Genomic DNA, 18682 nt, shown 5'->3' on the forward strand with positions numbered 1-18682 from the left:
CTTGCAAAATGACGACTTGGTCCCACCTCTGGTATTGGTTAATATCAATTATCGGCTATAGTTTTAGAATTGTATCGGAACTGAAAAAAGTGGACTGGCGCATCCCTCACAAGAACTACTGCTATTTTAACTGTACTAAGAGACTGATTATGAACTTGTCAACTTGAAGAAAAAAAAACATCTTCTCATAGATTTGAAACGTCCCTCCAAATCTCCAAGAAGTACAGACTGGTTCAATCCTGGTTCAGTCCTGGTTCAGTCCTGGTTCAGTCCTGGTTCAGTCCTGGTTCAGTCCTGGTTCAGTCCTGGTTCAGTCCTGGTTCAGTCCTGGTTTAGTCCTGGTTTAGTCCTGGTTTAGTCCTGGTTTAGTCCTTGAATGACAGCACTCTACGACACTTATGGGTGAGATCAAAACTAAATTAAAGCGTGACCAACCTTGTAAGATTTAATTTTCAAAGATTACAGTATCAATTAAGTGGAGTGTATGGAAATGATCACCCATATTTATAAAACTGTCATCTCCTGCCGCATAAAACTGCTCGTAAATTGTCTGAGATTAAGCTTCTATACGTTACATAATAAATTGGAAGCATCTTTATAGAGGTAATGCGGCGTTACCTTGCATATATTCTCCAGGACGCACAGTGCAGAATCGCCGGGCTGGATGATGGTCAGCACGGGCTGGTCGCTGGGCAGACACACCCAGGACGGAGTGAGGTGATCGGGCACCCACAGGTCACTCTCTGTGCTGGGGCGTGGAAGACTTGTCAATGTGCCATCCTCACTTTTCTGAAAATAAATACATATGAAATCAGATTGTTGTTTGAATGCAAGTTATATTTGTTTTTTTCTTACCGAATGTTCCTTGGTATGGTCCATATAAACACCTTCTGCAGTTGGTTTTGCAGTTTCGTCGCCATCAGCAAAGACCTGCAGGGGGAGACAGAAGATAGGGTAAGGTGAGGTGAGGTGTATTCTATTTTCAGTCTCACCAAATCCATAAATCTTCCAAACATGTCCTGGTTGAGGTTTAAATATCTAAAAAAAAAGTGAATGGAATGTAAAAAATGAAGACACTAAGTAGCTCCTTATGCCCTTCTAGACAGATGACATAAATCTCTAATAAATCTCAAATTTTGCATACTTTCAGACCAACAATTTGATAATAATTCATAGGTTTATAGATGACATATTGCACAGCTAGCAAGCAAATGTGCATCTCCTTATTACTGGATAATAAAACGTTTCATAAATTAGATGCAGACAGCAAGCAGAGGACATTTTGACCCCAAGAGCTGCTTATACAATAGATATGTACTGGGAAAAGGCACATTTTACTCAAATACATGGGGGGAAAAAGATCTAACAGGGCCTTTGATGTAATTTTTGCTGATTGAAAAAATAAATAAAAATAAATATTATTATTACTATTTTTTTGTATTATTTTTAATTAATTAATTAATTATTTTTTTTATATTATGAACCAGATATTACGTGTTCTTAATAAAGATTGAATTGAACTGAAATAAAAAGCATAATTATAACATCTAAAGCTGCAACTAAAAGTACACAGTTTTCTTGACTAAAAGTATTGGTATTGTTGTCAAGTTATTAAAAAATACACAATTTAATGAAAGGAACGAGTGAAAAGTAGCTCCAAGTTTAATTTTTCAACCCCAAGTCAGCCAAGCCCCAAACCAGACCATATACAAACAAAATAAAACATCCAAAAACACATCTGTAGAGGAGCTGTACTGTGTCCCATGAAGCAATGCCATATTTAAGTTATTTTCTGGTTCACTAAAACTATGATGACTTCATTAGCATGACATTTCTTCTTAAACTAGACTAAAATAAATAAGATCTAGGTGTCTAAACAGATCCGTCAACAAAAATTTGGGGGCCCAGGGCAAGAAGTCTGACATGAGTCCCCTTCTAAATGGTAAATGGTCATGATTTTACCTTCAGGACACTCAAAGCGCTTTACAACAAGGAACCACTCACCCATTCACACACACATTCATACACTAGTGTACACAGACACTGGGGGCGAGGTGACTTAAGTCATCTGTGGGAGCTAAAAATCACACTGCCATCTGCGTGTGGGTCAGTGGATCTGACCGCTCAACCAATGATGTTTATGTCAAGAGTGGGATTCAAACCACCAACCTTCAGATCAGTGGACAGTGGCTCTATAATGACCTCTGCACTGAGCTACTGTCGCCCAATATAATATAAATAGGAAGAGGGTCCAATTCTGGGCCTTTAATACCCTGGAGCCCGGGACAACAGAGCTCTTTGTCCCCCCGTCTACTGCCTTGTGTGATCAAGTTAAACTTTCTGGTCAAAATATTGTCAAAAAAACAAAACAAAACAAAAGAAAGAGCATTGGAATTGAACATGGAACCATATTTAGATTGCTGACCGCTGTGCCACTGGGTAATGTGACCTACAGTATCTAGCATCTCATATAAACAGACAGTATCTGCAGAGTGTGTCTACCTGGTTAATAGTGGGATGAGCTTTAGTTTTCTTCTTTGAGGTAGTGTCCAGCCCCCACAGGGAGGAGAACCGGCTTTTACGTTTGCTACATGAACGCGACATGGCCTGGGTCCGACGCCGCACTCCGCTTTCTGTGCGAGCCGCCACCTGGAGGACAAGAGTGGAATTACATCACTTTACACGTTAACACAAGCCAGTAAATAGTGTCACAACATGATTTCTATGGGAATTTAAATCACAGAAAGCAGAAGGGAAAAACACATGTATGTATGTAAATGTATATGTATGTTACATAAATAATACATTGATTTTAGTATTGCAATTTGTGAATAGACTTTGCTTGGCTCCAATGTGCCAAACTGAACACCAAACGGACAGTACACAAATGTGTCTCTAATGCCTCCCCCTCACAGACATTGTTATTTTCAAACAGGCTGTGGAGCACTCAGGCTTGCACTATTTACATGAGTTAGTTAAAGCTATAGATTCAAAATTCAAGTCTTCAAATCTATGCAGAAAATACGTTAATATGGTTGATAAGATAGGGATAGAAAGCAAGTAAAGCCACTCATTTTATGGTTTAGCAGCAAAACAGATGAAAACAGAACTGTATGTTCTTCTCTAACGTGTCACATTATTGAGTGGGTGAAGTGTGGACATACAAGGACATACAGCACCTATATGTGCTCAAGCAAGACTTAAACGAGTGATCTTCCAGTTTATAGACTAATGCTGAGGCAAAAACACCACAGCCAACCTTCTGTATTTAATCTCCAATCAGTAAATATTCATAAATGATCGAATGATCAGTGATCGAAAATTAGGATATTAGTTCATTTTCAAACATTAAATAGCCCATATTACACAATTTTCTGATATGTTATAATGTTGTTACTTCATCAAAAACCTACCTGAAGTTGTGCTTTGTTTCATTCACACAAGTTTAACACACAAATCCTGCATATTTGTTCCACCTTATGTCATGTGGTAATACAGGAGGTGCTCCACTGTGTTTTTAACCTCCATACACCTTCACCAGAATCATTTGGATAATTTCAGCCCTGGAAGTGGCAATCTGTACTGATCAAAAGCTAAAAGGTATTTAACTTAATCGTTTCATGACATCACAAGGTGGAACGGAGCATTTTGAGCTCTAGAGATTTAGACACACTAATAAATTAAGATTACTCAAACACGTGTGAAAACAAAACAAGTCCAGGTATGTTTCTAATGAGGTAACAAAGCGTCTTTGTGACAAATGTCTGTGAAAAGCCCTATATAAATAAAGACTTAAATAGGCGACTTATGGATTCCTTTTATTTCTTCTTCAATCACTGTTTTTTATTGTTTAAAACTTGAGTAATAAACACGATCACTCAGTCAACAATAAAATATCCTCATTAATGTCCTATAATGGTCAAATCCACCTTTATTTTGTGATTTATGAATAATGTCTATTGACTTGGGTCGCAAAGGTTTGTGACTTTTAAAATATGGGTCCCCAGAAAAAAAGTTTGGGAAACAGTGAAACATAGGACCTTTAAAAGTTCACTATGTAGCTTTTCTGGTAGAGAACCCACCACATATTTCTCTCCATAGAGTTATATTAAAGCTTTACATAGAACGTTCCACAATACGGCATTAAACCAACTCATCTTCAAGGCAGGGTTCCCACTCTTTTTCACTGACAAAATTTTTAAACTTTTCCAAGACTTTTTCATGACCTAAAGTGAATTTTCCATGACTTTACAGCACCTACATGTGTAGAATTGATCAGACTTTTAGGGCTAAATATGAAATGTTAACCCATTCCACTCACCTTATGTTTTGGGATTATAGTTTAACATTCAAAATAGTGTCAGTGCATTTATTGTCGTCTTTTTTTTAAACCAAAAGCATGTACATTCAGAAATAATTATAATCGCCTAATAAGTTCAGTTGCGTGAAAGAGGTACTAAAATTCCATGACTTTTCCAGGATTTCCATGACCGTGGGAACAAGTTACAGGTCAGATCTGTGGCGAGGGGACTCCACTCACTGTAAGAATGTTCTTCCATCGTATTTTTAGCAAAAACAACACATTTAATAGTAATAGCTGGATAAAATGCCGCATCGTGGAACATTTTAGGCAAACATCTCCACGGAGTCAAGAATGCAGCACACGCACTACCAGAAAAGTTACGTAGTGCACCTTTTAATTTAAAAAAAGCACGAAAAATTACATAACTACAAGCAATATTTTCTTTCCAGTTTCTCTCATAACTCTTATCTGACCGATTCAAAAATAAAAATCTCTCTACCTCTCTCCCCCTCTCTCCTGCAGCCGCTCAAACGCCCACTCGCTGCCTGTGTGTCGGCAAAGAGGGAGAGATGGATAGAGAGATAGATAGAGAGATAGAGAGAGAAAGCGAGCATACTGGACATCAATAGAGCAGCTGAATATCAAATGGCTCCTGTTCTTCCAGTACTTTTAGACCCAGCTCAATGGAAGCTGTGGGAGTCCAGGGACAAAGCTCGCCTCAGGTCCGGAACAACAGACATCTCGGAAAACCTGCCCTGACACCGCACGCCTTCATTTTAGAAAATCAATTGTTCTTCCCGTCGCAAATACACACAGCTGTGCTCGGGGTCATGTGAGCTGCGGAGGTCACGGAGGGGTCATGTCAGCCTGGTTGCCATGGGAAACGATGAAAAGAGTCTTAAAGATTTGCTAGGTAATATCGTACGTGATTGTTTGATGATTAAAGTGTGAAAGAGTTCATAAATCAGTGGTAGAGGGACACCTAGTGGCATGAGAGGAAAATTATCATGCTTTATTGCCGAATCTGAGAATATTTTAAAGATTCACATCCTTTTTATTGTGACCAGAGTTAAAGTCTTAAACCTAGACATTTTTAGAGCTTGTTAAAAAGCTGATATTACATTTTTATATGTAGTAAATTTAATATATCCATTTGGTTTATATGAATATAACAAATGTAAGTGAAACTGTTTTTTTTTTTATTAGTTTTTAGTTACTTGCCAGGCCAATTTTTCAACTAGAAATCCATTGATAGACAAAGTACTGTGCTGGATTCTAAACTGATCTGCACTTAATCAGGGTATCCCCGGTTTTGACTACCCCAAATAAGACTTTAAGAGCTTTTTACAAACACTTAAAAAATGAAAATTAAGACAAACATTGCACCCATTATTTGGGGCGAAAAACACCAAATCCAATTCAAATAATGACCATTGCTCACTGCTTTACATAACAAAAAGTACTTTTACTATAAAATCTCATTCAGAACTAATTTATAGTCGTATGCATTGCTTGTAAATGGCCAAAAAAATCATTTATAACATTCTAACAAGATTAAGTATTGTTTGTGCATACTTCAAATTAAACGTTCATTCATGTTACGTCATTTCGTGTTGTTTTTTTCCTCCCTCCATTTAACATTGCAGTCCAACTGAGTATACAAAAAAAATAGGCTAATGAAATTTAAGACCTTTGTGAAAATAAATAAGACTTGGTCAACAGAATTTAAGACTTTTTAAGGCCTTAATTTATGAACATGAAATTTAAGATCTTTTGAAGACTTGCGACCCCGCAGCTACCCTGTTAATGTTTGGTAAATAAACACTAAGTAAGCGTAAGTGTAAGCCACTTACAATTGCAGTAAATTAATTGTAATTTACTGTAATTTACACTTCCAGGGGGAATTAATTGTGAACATATAACATATTTAATGTAAGTATGGCGTTGGCTTGAGGGCGGAGCCTTGTACAAGTGACATCTGCTTGTACAACTAACGGTAAGGATGGTTTGAATAGTGTCTGTGAGAGATCGCCAAATCGCTCAAACATCCATGGATGACGTTCAAAACCAGGGAAAACGTTATAAGGCAGAAAGCTGACCAAATGAACCTCATTTGACTACGCCCTCTTTACATAAAATAAAAAAACTAATATATATTTTACACAAAACCACTTCTGCAGAATAACTTGCTAAAGAAAAAACAACTATTGAGATACATTTTCTTTGTAATTTTTTTTACAGGCATTAAATTCTTCTGTATCTTCCATAACCTGTAACACAGTGTTGTGCAGGTGTAAAGCAATAGACTTAATAGTCACCTTGTATATTACAGCCTTTAGCTTCAGGTACACCTATAATATGTGGTCAAGCAAGAACTAAACCGGAGATCTTCTAGTTCACAGACCATTGCTCAGGCAACTACACCACAGCCACCACTCTGTATTTAACGACCGGTCAATAAACAGCCATAAATTAATGTAACTTGGGATAATACTAGCTCATTTCCAAACATTTAAGGTGCACTGTGTAATTTTTTGTTTCGGGGTCTGTCACTGCTCTGCCTGGAAAGTTCCACACTATGGCATTAAACAGCTCTACCTTACTTTTATTCAATAGCAGGTGGTTTTATAGCTAAAAAATACTTTAAAAACAGGCATTTTGACTGTGACCTGGGTTACCTCTCCACAGATCTGACCTGTAAGTTGGTTTGGTTTGGTCTCCATAAAGATAGAAAGTTTTAATACCATACTGAGAAACATTCCAGACAAAGGAATCATGAGAAAAGTTACACAATGCACCTTTAGTAGTCACTTTGTAAGTACTGTATTTTTTGGACTATAAGTTGCAGTTTTTTTCCTGGTTTGGGTGGTCCTGCGACTTATACCCCAGCCTGTGTGCCAGCATCTGCTGCTCCTATTACTCCTGTACCACTCTCACTTCGCTCTACTGAGCATGTCTCCTACAGAAAGTCCTGTCCTGCTGCAAGCAGCCGAAAAAAGGTAATCGAGCAGCAGAAAAAAAGTCTGGAGTGAGTGAGAAACTTGCGAGGGACTGGCAGAGAGCAGACATAGAGAAAACAGCTTCACGGCAACCAGGAGGGTGCACAGTGCAGCTTTCCTGGAAGTTGGCTGGATCGACAAAGCCTGGACAACTGAAACCATCCTGTCAGGATTCAGAAAGGCCGGAATAATTCTAAGTGGAACTGATGCTGAGTCTGACGACAGCTACACAGAAGAGGAAGCGGCGCTCTGTTTACCTCCAGAGGTCACAGAGTTGCTCAGAAGTGACACCGAGGATGAAGAATTCAATGGATTTAGTGATTTGGAGCGAGATGGAGAGTTTGGTAAACTTGTTCTGTTGTTTATGCTATATTAGAAGAACTGTTCATATGTGACGTTAACAGCCTGTTGTTCTCTGTTCTATTGTTTTTACTGTGACTTGCCTTTCAAGATGAAATGTCAGTTCCTGGTCTCTGATTTTATAAAATAAATTTCCCCCAAAAAGTTCTAACTTCTTTATGTTTTTCTCTTCTTCATTACACATTTTTTGTTGGCTGGTGCGACTTCTACTCCGGACTGTCTTATAGTCCGAAAAATACTGTAAACAGGAATCACTCTCTACATATATATTACAGTCCTTAGCTACAGGTGTTATCGTACTTACCAGTGCATGGAAGGAAGATACTGAGAAGATCCCCAAGCGTCCCATTGCCAGCTTGGTCGGGCGTGAAGCGAATGCCAGGAGACGCTTTGGGTTGGGCAGCTCCCCTCCCTGCAGACTGGAGAGGTAGCAGCGAAACCTGAACAAGTCCATGTGAAACTGCTCCAGATTCTGCTCCCACAAGAAAATCTGAAACAAAAAACAAAAATCACAACATTAAAATTTTACATCTTCATTTTTTTTTTCCCCCCTATTACCAAAGTGTTGCCAGTTTGAAGTCCTCTTTTGGCTGAGTGGCTGAGCTGTTTACTAGGCCAGTGGAGCAGTGCATTGTGGTTAGTCAGTGGGCCATCTCCTCGCTGGTACTCAGGGGGTAGAGAGAGCGGGGAACTGCGGTAGAAGGGGGTCTGTAGCTGTGCCAAGTTGCAGGGAGATGAGAGGGCGAACAATGGTGTGAATTCCGCTGGCCAATACGAGCGGCCACGGGGAGCTCAGAGCCCGTCCAAGGAACCCGGGACCAAGAGCATTCAACCAGGCACAATGTGAAACCTGACGCTGCCAAACGGAGCAGCGCCAAAGGGGTCCGTCTAAATGTGCGCTCACAAAAGAGGCTGATCTGGGGCTCCTGGACGCTCGGGTTAAAGGAGAAAGCGGAGTAATTAGTAAAGGCTTGTTACATGCAAGCTACTGCAGCGATCAATGAAATGGATACATACTGTAGGTAGTGTTCAAAACGTGAAGATATGAGGGAACTGGATATGAAAATGTAAATCCTGACAGTGTTCTGAGAGACGAAGTGAGTGCATAGATTTCATTGGAAGGAATTTGCCACTATAAACAGGAACAACAGAGGGAAAGAAAAAAAATAGTACCTTTACTAGGGGTGCGGAAAAAAATTGAAATATCGATATTTTGTGTGATTTAATGTGATGATACAGTATCGATATCATGGGCTGCTGTATCGATATATCACCAAGAGTATTTTTTGTATATTTTACTAATCAATTTATTGCAGTGCTAGAGTTTTGTTGTTTGTTAAGAGGAAGGAAACTCGTTTATGCGACAAATTTGAGATTTTCACTGTTCTGATGATTAAAATGTGTGTGTGTTTCATATGAACTTTGCACAAGAAGTGGTTTAAGAAAGACTTTTAGTATCACAGCCATGATTTAGCCGTTATTTTTTATTGAACCGTAGCAAATCAATTTTCAAACATATCGTATCGAATCAAAACTGCACTGTATCGAGAAATGTATCATATCACATCGTGGCCAATATATTGAGGTATGTATTGTAACAGCAACTTCTTAATGATACCCAGCCCTAACCTTTTCCAAAAAAAAAAAAAACTTTGTAGAATCTGTCTTTAAAAAAAAAAGGTAGCATATGTAGAATTTGGATTTCAAATTTATTGAATCTGTCTCCAGATACAAAAGTTGTTGATTTAACTGTTGTTAACATTATTCTTAATTAGACAAACACTGGATATGATGGCCAAGTTGTTGTTTTCATTTGGTAATTTGTTTTTTAGGATGATCATCCAATCAGAAAGCAGAATGAGCCTCACATGAGTGGGTTCCAGTTAATTTCAACCTAAAATGCCTCTCTCTGATCTGTCTGGTCACAACCTAAACCCCAGCATCTAGCCAAACATAAATCAGTGCTAGTGCAGCCTCTGCAGCTTAGTGAGGCAATTCTGGAGGTTCTGAGCTTTCACAGGAAGCATGGTCGGCCTGAGAATGAGACAAACTTGTATGCGTCATCTGCCTGCAGGTAGGTATTTTTGGGTATTTAGGTATTTTTGGAAAAAACAAAAAAATGAAAAAGGTTCTGTGTATTTGCCATCAGCACAAATGAGCTCTGTCAACCTATTACGATTATTATTTTTTTTTTACCTAATGAGGGAGTTTGTGAACAATCACTTATTCCAAATTACATCTGGAAGATTTCTTTCAAAGTGATTTGGTTCATCATGGTCTAACACTAATGAAACAAACAGTCTATCACAGTGTCAGACCGGCTCTCCAGTAGAGTACCTGGTCCAGAATGGTCTTCCTCTTCTTGGTGTCCGTGACCGCAGACAGCTGCATGTCTCCCATCTTCTTCATCTTCTCGTCCATGTCGATCTTCTGTTCGAGGCGTTTGATCTCCGTGCGGAGCAGTCTGACCGTGTCCTCTCTGTGGTGCTGCCGAGCGACCGCCGTGGCACAGGCCGAGTGGATGGCAGTGATCCAGTTCTCCAGCTCTGTCTGACTGCACGTCTGAGGAGGCACAGGACAGGGATTCATTTGTTTTATATATAGAGAATTAATTTATACATTTGACTTGTTATAGACCATTATTGACATTTTAGTCTACATTTTAAAGAGTTGCAGTGCCATAAACCATTTTTAGAAATATTATTAAGTTAATATACAACACTTATATTTCATATTTCATCAAAAAATTACAAAATCTGTCCATATTTTCCATACCAAAATAAATAAATGCCTTGCTTGAATACGAAATCACACAATTTTTTTTTTTAAATCCATAGCATTTTTTAAATCTTTAGTCTGAAATTCCAGTACTCAATTTCTCAAAACTGTAAATGACTTAATGTTTAAGAAAGTTTTTATTATTTTTTTTAAACCAGATTGGTCAGAAAGTGGTATAGTATATTGTGTGAGCCCCATGAAGTTCAAATTATGGTACAAGAACTTTTTGAAGCAGTATATAAAAACAAGACTTTTTTTTTAATAACTAAAATATAGAATCATAAAAATCTGGTCACATATTATAATAATGGCATATAGGCAATGTGACTAAAAGCTGTATGACTCAGCTTGGACAAACTTATTGATCCACAAGGGAAATTAATTACTTGGAATAACAAAGACTAAAAAATATAAATGGTAATACTAAATTCTAAATAAGTAGCAATAAAAATTGCAAGAGACTGGGGTCAAATAAGGCATAATTATATAAATGTATATGTACAAGTCAAAATAAAATAGAAAATAAGTAATAAAAATGTATCTCAGCTATATACAAGAGGTCATAAGGAAAACTTTGACCGTGGCTGTAAATATGGGTCTGTACCTGGAAGAGGAAGGCGTCTCCCAGAGAGTTACTGAGGCAGAAGACAAAGTCCTTCTTGGGGTGCTCGGGGACGGCCTGGACGATGCTGTTCTCTGCCCACACGGCGTGCTTGGGGACACTGGTGTGGTCAATGCCGGAGCGGTCATCGGTCTCATAGAAGAACAGTGTGCAGCCTGAGGAATAAAAATAGGAACACACATTTTAAAACAATGTCATCATAAGTATCTCAAGGGAATTCTGCTCTCCTGTGGCCAAGAGGAGAAGTGCAGGATCAAAAAGAGCATTGATTTAATTAATTTAAGTCCACTAATTGATGAAGGTTTAATTAATACGGATGTAACGATAGCCCAAATATTGTAAAATCGTATTGTCAAAGTTCTCACAATAATATCGTGGACCAACACAATATATCAAATTACAAGTTTATTTGCTTAAATTAAGAGTTACGGTGCAGCAATAGCTAAAAAAAAGACAGAGGGAACTACATAGACCATGATCCTTTGCTCCATTTCAGTGCAGACTACATGAAGAAATAACAGTTCTAAAGCAATTTTAAGTCTTAGTTCTTTGGATTCTTGAAGTCTTGTCAAGGCATTTTAAGAGGAAAAAGTAGCATATTAACAGTTGTAGTGTTTTATCCCCGACAAAATATCACAATAAATATCGTACGTGAGATGTGTATCAGGAAAACATTGTACACAGAGATTTGGATATTGTTACCATATCGTGAGCTTTCCCACGATCTCGCAATAAATATCGTACCGTGAGGTTCATACCATGACGATATCGTATCGTGAAACTTTAATATCGTTACACTCCTATTAATTAATCTAGGGGATCTAATACATTATTGTGATTAAAAGCATTTTCTATTCAAGGTTAACTGGAAACACTCTTTGTTCAACACTTTTTTGGACTTTCTGGAACTGGTTAGTTTCACAATAGTTGCTAGGATGTTGGGTGAAATGCCTGAAATCCAAGAGCACTTACACAGCTTTAGTACATACTAGTGATGCTTTAATGAGGTCACGTCACAATAAAAGCAGTAAACTAAGCTGTAAATTGGTTAGTTTCTGGTAAAGGAGTATGAACCTAAAAAGCACGGCAGAATACTTGCTTGAGTAACAACTAGTAACCAAGATGTAAAGGCCAGATCATGTTAAAAGCTCAAAATTGTCAGTTTAGCATAAAATAGAAAGACTGTATTACCTAAAATTCTTGGTCTAGAAAAGAGATGCACTATAGACAAATTAGCCAACTAAAAGGGGGTGTGGCAAAAAGTATAAACAAACAAACAAAAATAAACTACTACGACCTGACCATATATCTGACCCAAACTATATTCAACCTGCACGGGACTGCACATCGACTGATCAATCGACTAAACGACTGCAGATCTACAGGAAACAAACCTTTGAGCGAAACCCAGTAGCTCTTCCACTTGCGCCTGGTGGCCGACTCCACTTTCTTGTTCTTCTTATGCACCAGGAAGTTCTTGACGGCCAACCTCCCGGCCTTGCGCACCATGCCCTGTGCGGTGGAGAGCAGCGGGTCGGACTGGTAGGCGGAGCTCAGGGTGCTCTGCTCGTCGCTCAGGGCCCCCTCCTCTGGGCTCTCCGTCTGACACGAGCTCATCTGCAGCTCCTGTCTGAAGTTCTCATAAACGCCCTGAACGCAGTCGCCCCCTGCTGGACCGCCACCTCCGCTGCTGCTGCCGCTGTCGCTGCCGGCGAACAGGCCCCGCCCCCCGCCCGAACCCGTGGAGAAGGAGGCGGACATGGTCTTGTAGCGCCGCGGTTGGTGCTCCGAGTCCGGCGTGAGTCCATCCACACCGCTGTCGTCGTACTCGCTGCCCTCGCCAGCTGTGACGTCCTGAAACAAAGACAATTAATGATGAATAATAATGGAACTTAAAACTATGTACTTTTTCTTTTGAGTCTTTTAAAATCACTTACAGCTATGCATAAGTTATCAACATGGCATAATTACTGCACAAAACCAAAACCCAAAACACAGGTGAAGACCGGGTGAGACAAAAACACACTGACAGATGGCCCTAATTAAAGTCCTTCACTTATTCGTTTATTCAGCTGCCTGTGTTGATAAATTATTGTGACCACAGCTGCCCTCACACTGACTGACTGATATGCGTCTGTGGCAATGGCCGAGATATCTCAGAATACCACCAATATCTCATTCAGACACTACCCTTATTCAAGGTGCTGTTGTTGTGTCCTTGGGCAACAGACAAAACCCCAGTCTGAGCAGGAACTAGTGATTTAGATGGGTTGTGGAGGGTGTGACTCTATATCAACAGTAGCTCTAAACTAGGTCTAGAACTAGTACTTAACCGAGAACTAAACCAAGATTGGAAAGAGACTAAGGCTACGTTTATATGATGACGGAACAGGAGACGCAAAAAAGGTGTCGATTCGTCCCTTTTTATTCTGCGTTTAAACAAGTGTTTTCAGGATGAAATCAAAAGTGTGTGGAATTCAACTGGGTTTGCATGCCAGGTGGCTAGGTAGTGATCTGACCAGAGTTTTGCGTCTTGGGCAGTGTAGACCAGGAGTCTCCAACCTTTTTCCTCCTGTGAGCTACTTTTTGTAAAACGAAAATGCCAGAGAGCTACTAACTTTAGTGGTTGCCAGAAATGTTGTAAATATAAGAGGCATTTTGAGCCAAAGACGAGGTACAATTTAATGTCTATAAAATATAACCCATTATCCAGTTATCAGTGCACAAAGTTAGGCATCAAAATTGTACATTAACAAAGGAAATAGGCATTTAGTCAATCAAATTTGAGTTATTCAGAACAAAAAATTGTATACCATATTTTCCGCACCATAGGGCATGCTCATAAGCCTCCAACCCCACCAAAAAATGACGCCCCAATCCACTCTGGTGTCCCAGTACAACTTCACTAAACTACAAAGCCACACCATCCGCAGCGCACGCAAACAGGCATGGAACAGACAGTGACCGCACAACGAAAAACACCCGCAGCCACTCATCACTCCACGTGGACGAGGAATGAAACGGAGGAACGAACCGAAAAAAGCGAGTGAATTGTGCCACTTCTAGACACAACTGAACAACTGAGTCACTGCGAACATGCCGACAATCCAGCGGTCCCACAACTGAACAAAGCCCAGAGTCACCATGAACGCGCCAAACAAAGTCCGACTGACCCATCTAACTGTTGTGTTTCGTTTAATGCGCCTTATAGTCTGTTGCGGTTTATATGTGAAAAAGTTTGAAAATAGACCATTCAATGACGCCTTATAATCCAGAGTGCCCTATAGTGTCGAAAATACGGTAATTTCAAAATCCGTTGGTGAGCTATTTGGAAAGGGGTTGAGAGCTACTGGTAGCTCCCGAGCTCCAGGTTGGAGACCCATGGTGTAAGACAGAAACGCTACGGCGGAGCGTATTCAACTTTTCCACTCTTGACGGTGGTTTCAGAGTTTTTGTGATTTTCAGCCCCAAAAACGCCGTCACCGGTGAAACGAAAGGCCCTTCCGATTAAATATTTTGTCATTTTTACCTGCGTTCTCATGTAAACAGGCCCTAAATCGAGCCTAGGTCAGAACTAAACAGGACTGAAAACAGGAGGAGTGTGAATGCACCCAAAGATGACCACCTGAGCTACTTTTCTAACAAATACACTGTGTGCATAGTGAACAACAGTAAAAAGTTAATTTCTTGTATATTTCTGAACTACTACTTAATTGACATTTGCATACCTTCATGTTGCCGGTGTTTACTAGCCCCGCCTCCTCTTAAATCCCTCACTTCTCTGCCATTTTTGTAGTTCCCAGGACAGTAGGACTCCAATCCACCACCGCATCAGGCATATCCACATCCATGCTTTGTGCTTCTTTGTTTGCCCAAAATCTACACACTTTTATTCCCTCCACTACCCTCCGAGCATAGCCTGTGCTCTGGTACGTGCCTACCCCAGCCGATGGCACCGCCGCGTCTGCCCCGTCCTGCCCACATGGCCCAAAGGCTCCTGGGAGATGAGAGAGGAGGGGGGTTCGGGGGAGCGCCGCGACCTCCCTATCTGTAATCACATGACCGAATCACATGCGCTCCACTGGTCTCTTCAGCCAGTGGGCCACCATACCAGCTCGCCCCTTACTGTTACTATTCCCCGGGTGCCCCATGCCATTATCATAACAAAGGGGGCCAAGGCATTTCAAACGGGGAGTCAGTTTAAACCACAGTACCCCCACTCCCGCCCCGGTCATCAAGACTTCAGGAGCAACAACAAGTCTATCAGGGAAGTACATGGGCTTTTCACTGAGTCACCAGGCGGACGAAACCAGAGGTAATGCAGGAGTTATAGCAGAGTAAACTGTTTTAACTGGGGACTAAAGATTTAAAACTGAGGGTAGAGTTGTCAAAGTATAGAAAACTAAAACTAGTATAGAAACCAGATACATATTTCAGCAGGCATCAACACAAAAAATGAAACTTTCCTGAATAGTTTTAGAAAGATTTTGAGCTGTATCAGAACAATATTAAGAGCACATAGACTAATATACACCCATGGATCACTATGGAATAGGGTTGGGCAGTATTTTGGTATCAGGCGGTATAAAAAAGTAGCAACGGTATCAGTGTCATTACCATCATAAAAAAAAAATCTGCAGCGCATAAGGACCTAATATAATATTATAATTTACTCATACCTAAATTTGTTTGCTCAGCACAAATGAATGTGTGTTTGTATTTTCAATTTAATGCCATCACGATTTAAAACTAATAGTATCTATAATGTTTCTTTTATCTGTGTGGGGAGAAGACGTTCGATTAGTTTCCTTCCGTTGTCACGTGACGCTCATAAGAGAGACTAAGACAAGACGCAAGTCCAGCCACAAGCGAGTTGGTCCCCCCCCCAAAAAAATACTAGTACTTCTCCAATTTGGCAGCATTTTGTATTCAGGTGCACATTTGTTTACGTTTTACAGAAACAAAACTTAAAACCACATGGCTCATTTGTGCTCTCATACGGTTCAGCTTCTGTCGGACTAAAGAGCACGACTCAGTGGAATATGAGTGTTATTTCTGCGACAGAGGATGTGCGGTTGGACGGTGAGTCTGTTCTGTGCTTGTATCGCATTGGAGATGGTTCGTGTGAAAATTTTCAGAGATTATAAGTCTGTAGGTCGTACACATAGACTGTACAGTGGTGCAGCTTCGTAATTTACCAGAGTCGTACTAAAACATTTTGGCAATACGGTAATACCAGTAAAAATCCTGAGAAGGTTTAACCACATAGTAATATAAATAATATAATTCTTTCATTAGATTTAAAGGTGGGGTTAATAGGGAAAATACTGCCGATGTTTTTAGAATACAGCGAAGGGCCAAATTAGAGAAAGCAACAGCAGGATTAGTTGAGGTGCAGGCGAGTTCCAGTTAATTCATGAGCCAATTAAACAAAACAAAAGTATGCAAATGAAAGCCAGGACACCATATGTGTCCACTGTCTAGGGTTAAATGGAGCATGTATTAGGGAGACGAGCCAAACCATGTGACAGTTCACAGATGTCACCAAGTAAGTTTAAAGAGGGGGGATTTCAAACACACATAAACTGAAAACACACCTATTCAGACGGGCCTACTCACTCCACCACATCACCAGACCATAGTTGCACTGTCCCACTTTAACTGTATGCTTTTGAATTGTATTTAACTTTGTTTATGTTTTGTATTTATTGTTGTAAGGCGACCTTGAGTGTCCAGAAAGGCGCCCAATAAATAAAATGTATTATTGTTATTTCACTTCTAACTGCTAACACATTATTAGATGACCATGTAAACTTTTTTTGTTTTGTTTTGAAAACACTATACTCGCCAAAAACAACTTAACATGTTTTATAAAGTACATTTAAAGGTTTGCATTCATTGTCCTAGTAGGGAAATGTATCTTCTGCATTTGACCCATCCCTCAGTGTCACTGGGGCAACTCCGAAGGAGCAGTGGGTGCAGCAGTGCCACGTCCAGGGACCCCTGTCCATCATATTATTGCTAGGCTTGGACTATGAGCACCCCCCTCCCTTTGCTCTCTGTGTTAAGTCACTCTCCCTTCAAAGCACCATCACAACTAGGGCTGGGTATCATTAAGAGGTTGACGATATGATACATATTTTGATACACTACACTGTCGATTTGATACGAAATATTATGAAACAGACTCCATCTGATTTGAAGCCACCTCACCTGTATGGTCTGAGCCCGTCGGCCCTGCATGCTGGCGCACATGGACACTTGGCGCTGCCTCCGTCCCTCCGACAGGCAGTGGGAGCGTCGGCACGGCAACGTGTATGCGCTGTAGCCACTCCCTTCCTCCTCTGAGGGCGACAGCATCTTCTCCTCCGGGGCTTCCCTCGCGGCCCTACCTGATCCGTGCCTTTTACCCTTGGCTTGCCTGTGGGAGCTCGCTTTCCTTGTATACAGCTCGTCCAGAGAGTTCGCCCTGTTGTCCGCCGAATCCGGGTTGGCGAGCGTGCGGGCGTCACAGTGCGCGTAGTCCTCTTGGCTCGTTAGCTGCTCCTGGCTCAAATCAGACAGCGAAAACTCCAAGCTATCATCACGCCACATGTCCGCCGACTTGGAGCGTCTTTTTTTGCAGCTAGCGTTCTCTTTGGCTTTCTGGAGATACTTCACCTCCGTCACGTACATGTCCTCGTCCAGCCCCTCCACCGTGGGACCTAACATCGTCGCGCGCATCTTCTCCGCGGTCGCGTTGGCCGTGTCGTTGTGGAAAGACATCGGCCGCAAGTTCATGGCTACGCGGTCGACCCAAATGGGGCTGCCGAAATCGGGGAGCAGGCTGGTCTCGTTGAAAGGCTCCAGTCCATGGTCGGCCAGCGATTGCGGGATGCTCGGCGTGCTGCTGGAGCGAGTGCTAGTCTCGGAGTTGCGGTGCGTTATCTTGCCCGAGGAGGAGTTGTGGCGGGGCTGTTTGTGGCTCGGGGGGACGCGGAGGGAGCGGGAGGTGTGCTTGCGGGACAGGTAGCCACGCTCTGTGCCGTAGAAGGCATGGTCCCCCTGCTGGCTCTCGGCATTTCCCATGGTTTAAAGCCTGAGAAGAGAAAGAGGGGGAGGAAGAGGGAGAGAGAGGTCAGTGTTATGTGCATTGTTCATGATCGATTAACAAATAAACAAGAGAGAGACAGAGAGACGGAGAGAGTGAAAGACAGAGGGACAGAGAGACACAGAGAAAGAGACTGAAAGAGAGACAGAGAGAGAGGCAGAAAGAGAGAGAGAGAGACAGAGAGAGAGGCAGAAGAGAGAGAGAGAGAGAGAGAGAGAGAGACAGACAGAGTGAAAGAGAGCAAGAGAGACAAAAAGAGTGAAAGAGAGTGAGAGAGACAGAGAGAGAGGCAAAGAGAGGCAGAGAGAGAGACAGTGAAAGAGAGAGAAAGAGAGAGACAGAGTGAAAGAGTGAGAGAGAGTGAAAGTGAGACAGACAGAGGCAGAGAGACAGAGTGAGAGAGAGGCAGAGAGAAACAGTGAGATAGAAGGAGAGAGGCAGAGAGAGAGAAAGACAGAGAGAGAGACACACAGAGAGGCAGAGAGAAAGAGGCAGACAGAGAGTGAGACAGAGAGACACAGACAGATACA

At 41.1% G+C, this 18682-nt stretch overlaps 1 protein-coding gene across 1 annotated transcript in view; it reads right to left on the reverse strand.

The window, feature by feature from the left end:
- Positions 1-18682, reverse strand: part of LOC110175098 (rho guanine nucleotide exchange factor TIAM1-like) — a 136342-nt gene that overhangs the window by 54925 nt on the left and 62735 nt on the right. The window contains 8 exon segments of the mRNA XM_020941213.2: positions 619-789; positions 856-930; positions 2503-2649; positions 7967-8152; positions 10000-10224; positions 11045-11217; positions 12457-12916; positions 17276-18140. Of these exon segments, the coding sequence (XP_020796872.2) occupies positions 619-789; positions 856-930; positions 2503-2649; positions 7967-8152; positions 10000-10224; positions 11045-11217; positions 12457-12916; positions 17276-18130 (2292 nt within the window). The 5' untranslated portion in view covers positions 18131-18140.

Source organism: Boleophthalmus pectinirostris, unplaced genomic scaffold, assembly GCF_026225935.1.
Source record: "Boleophthalmus pectinirostris isolate CB_2022bp ecotype Guang Dong unplaced genomic scaffold, ASM2622593v1 HiC_scaffold_9, whole genome shotgun sequence".
NCBI lineage: Eukaryota > Metazoa > Chordata > Actinopteri > Gobiiformes > Gobiidae > Boleophthalmus > Boleophthalmus pectinirostris.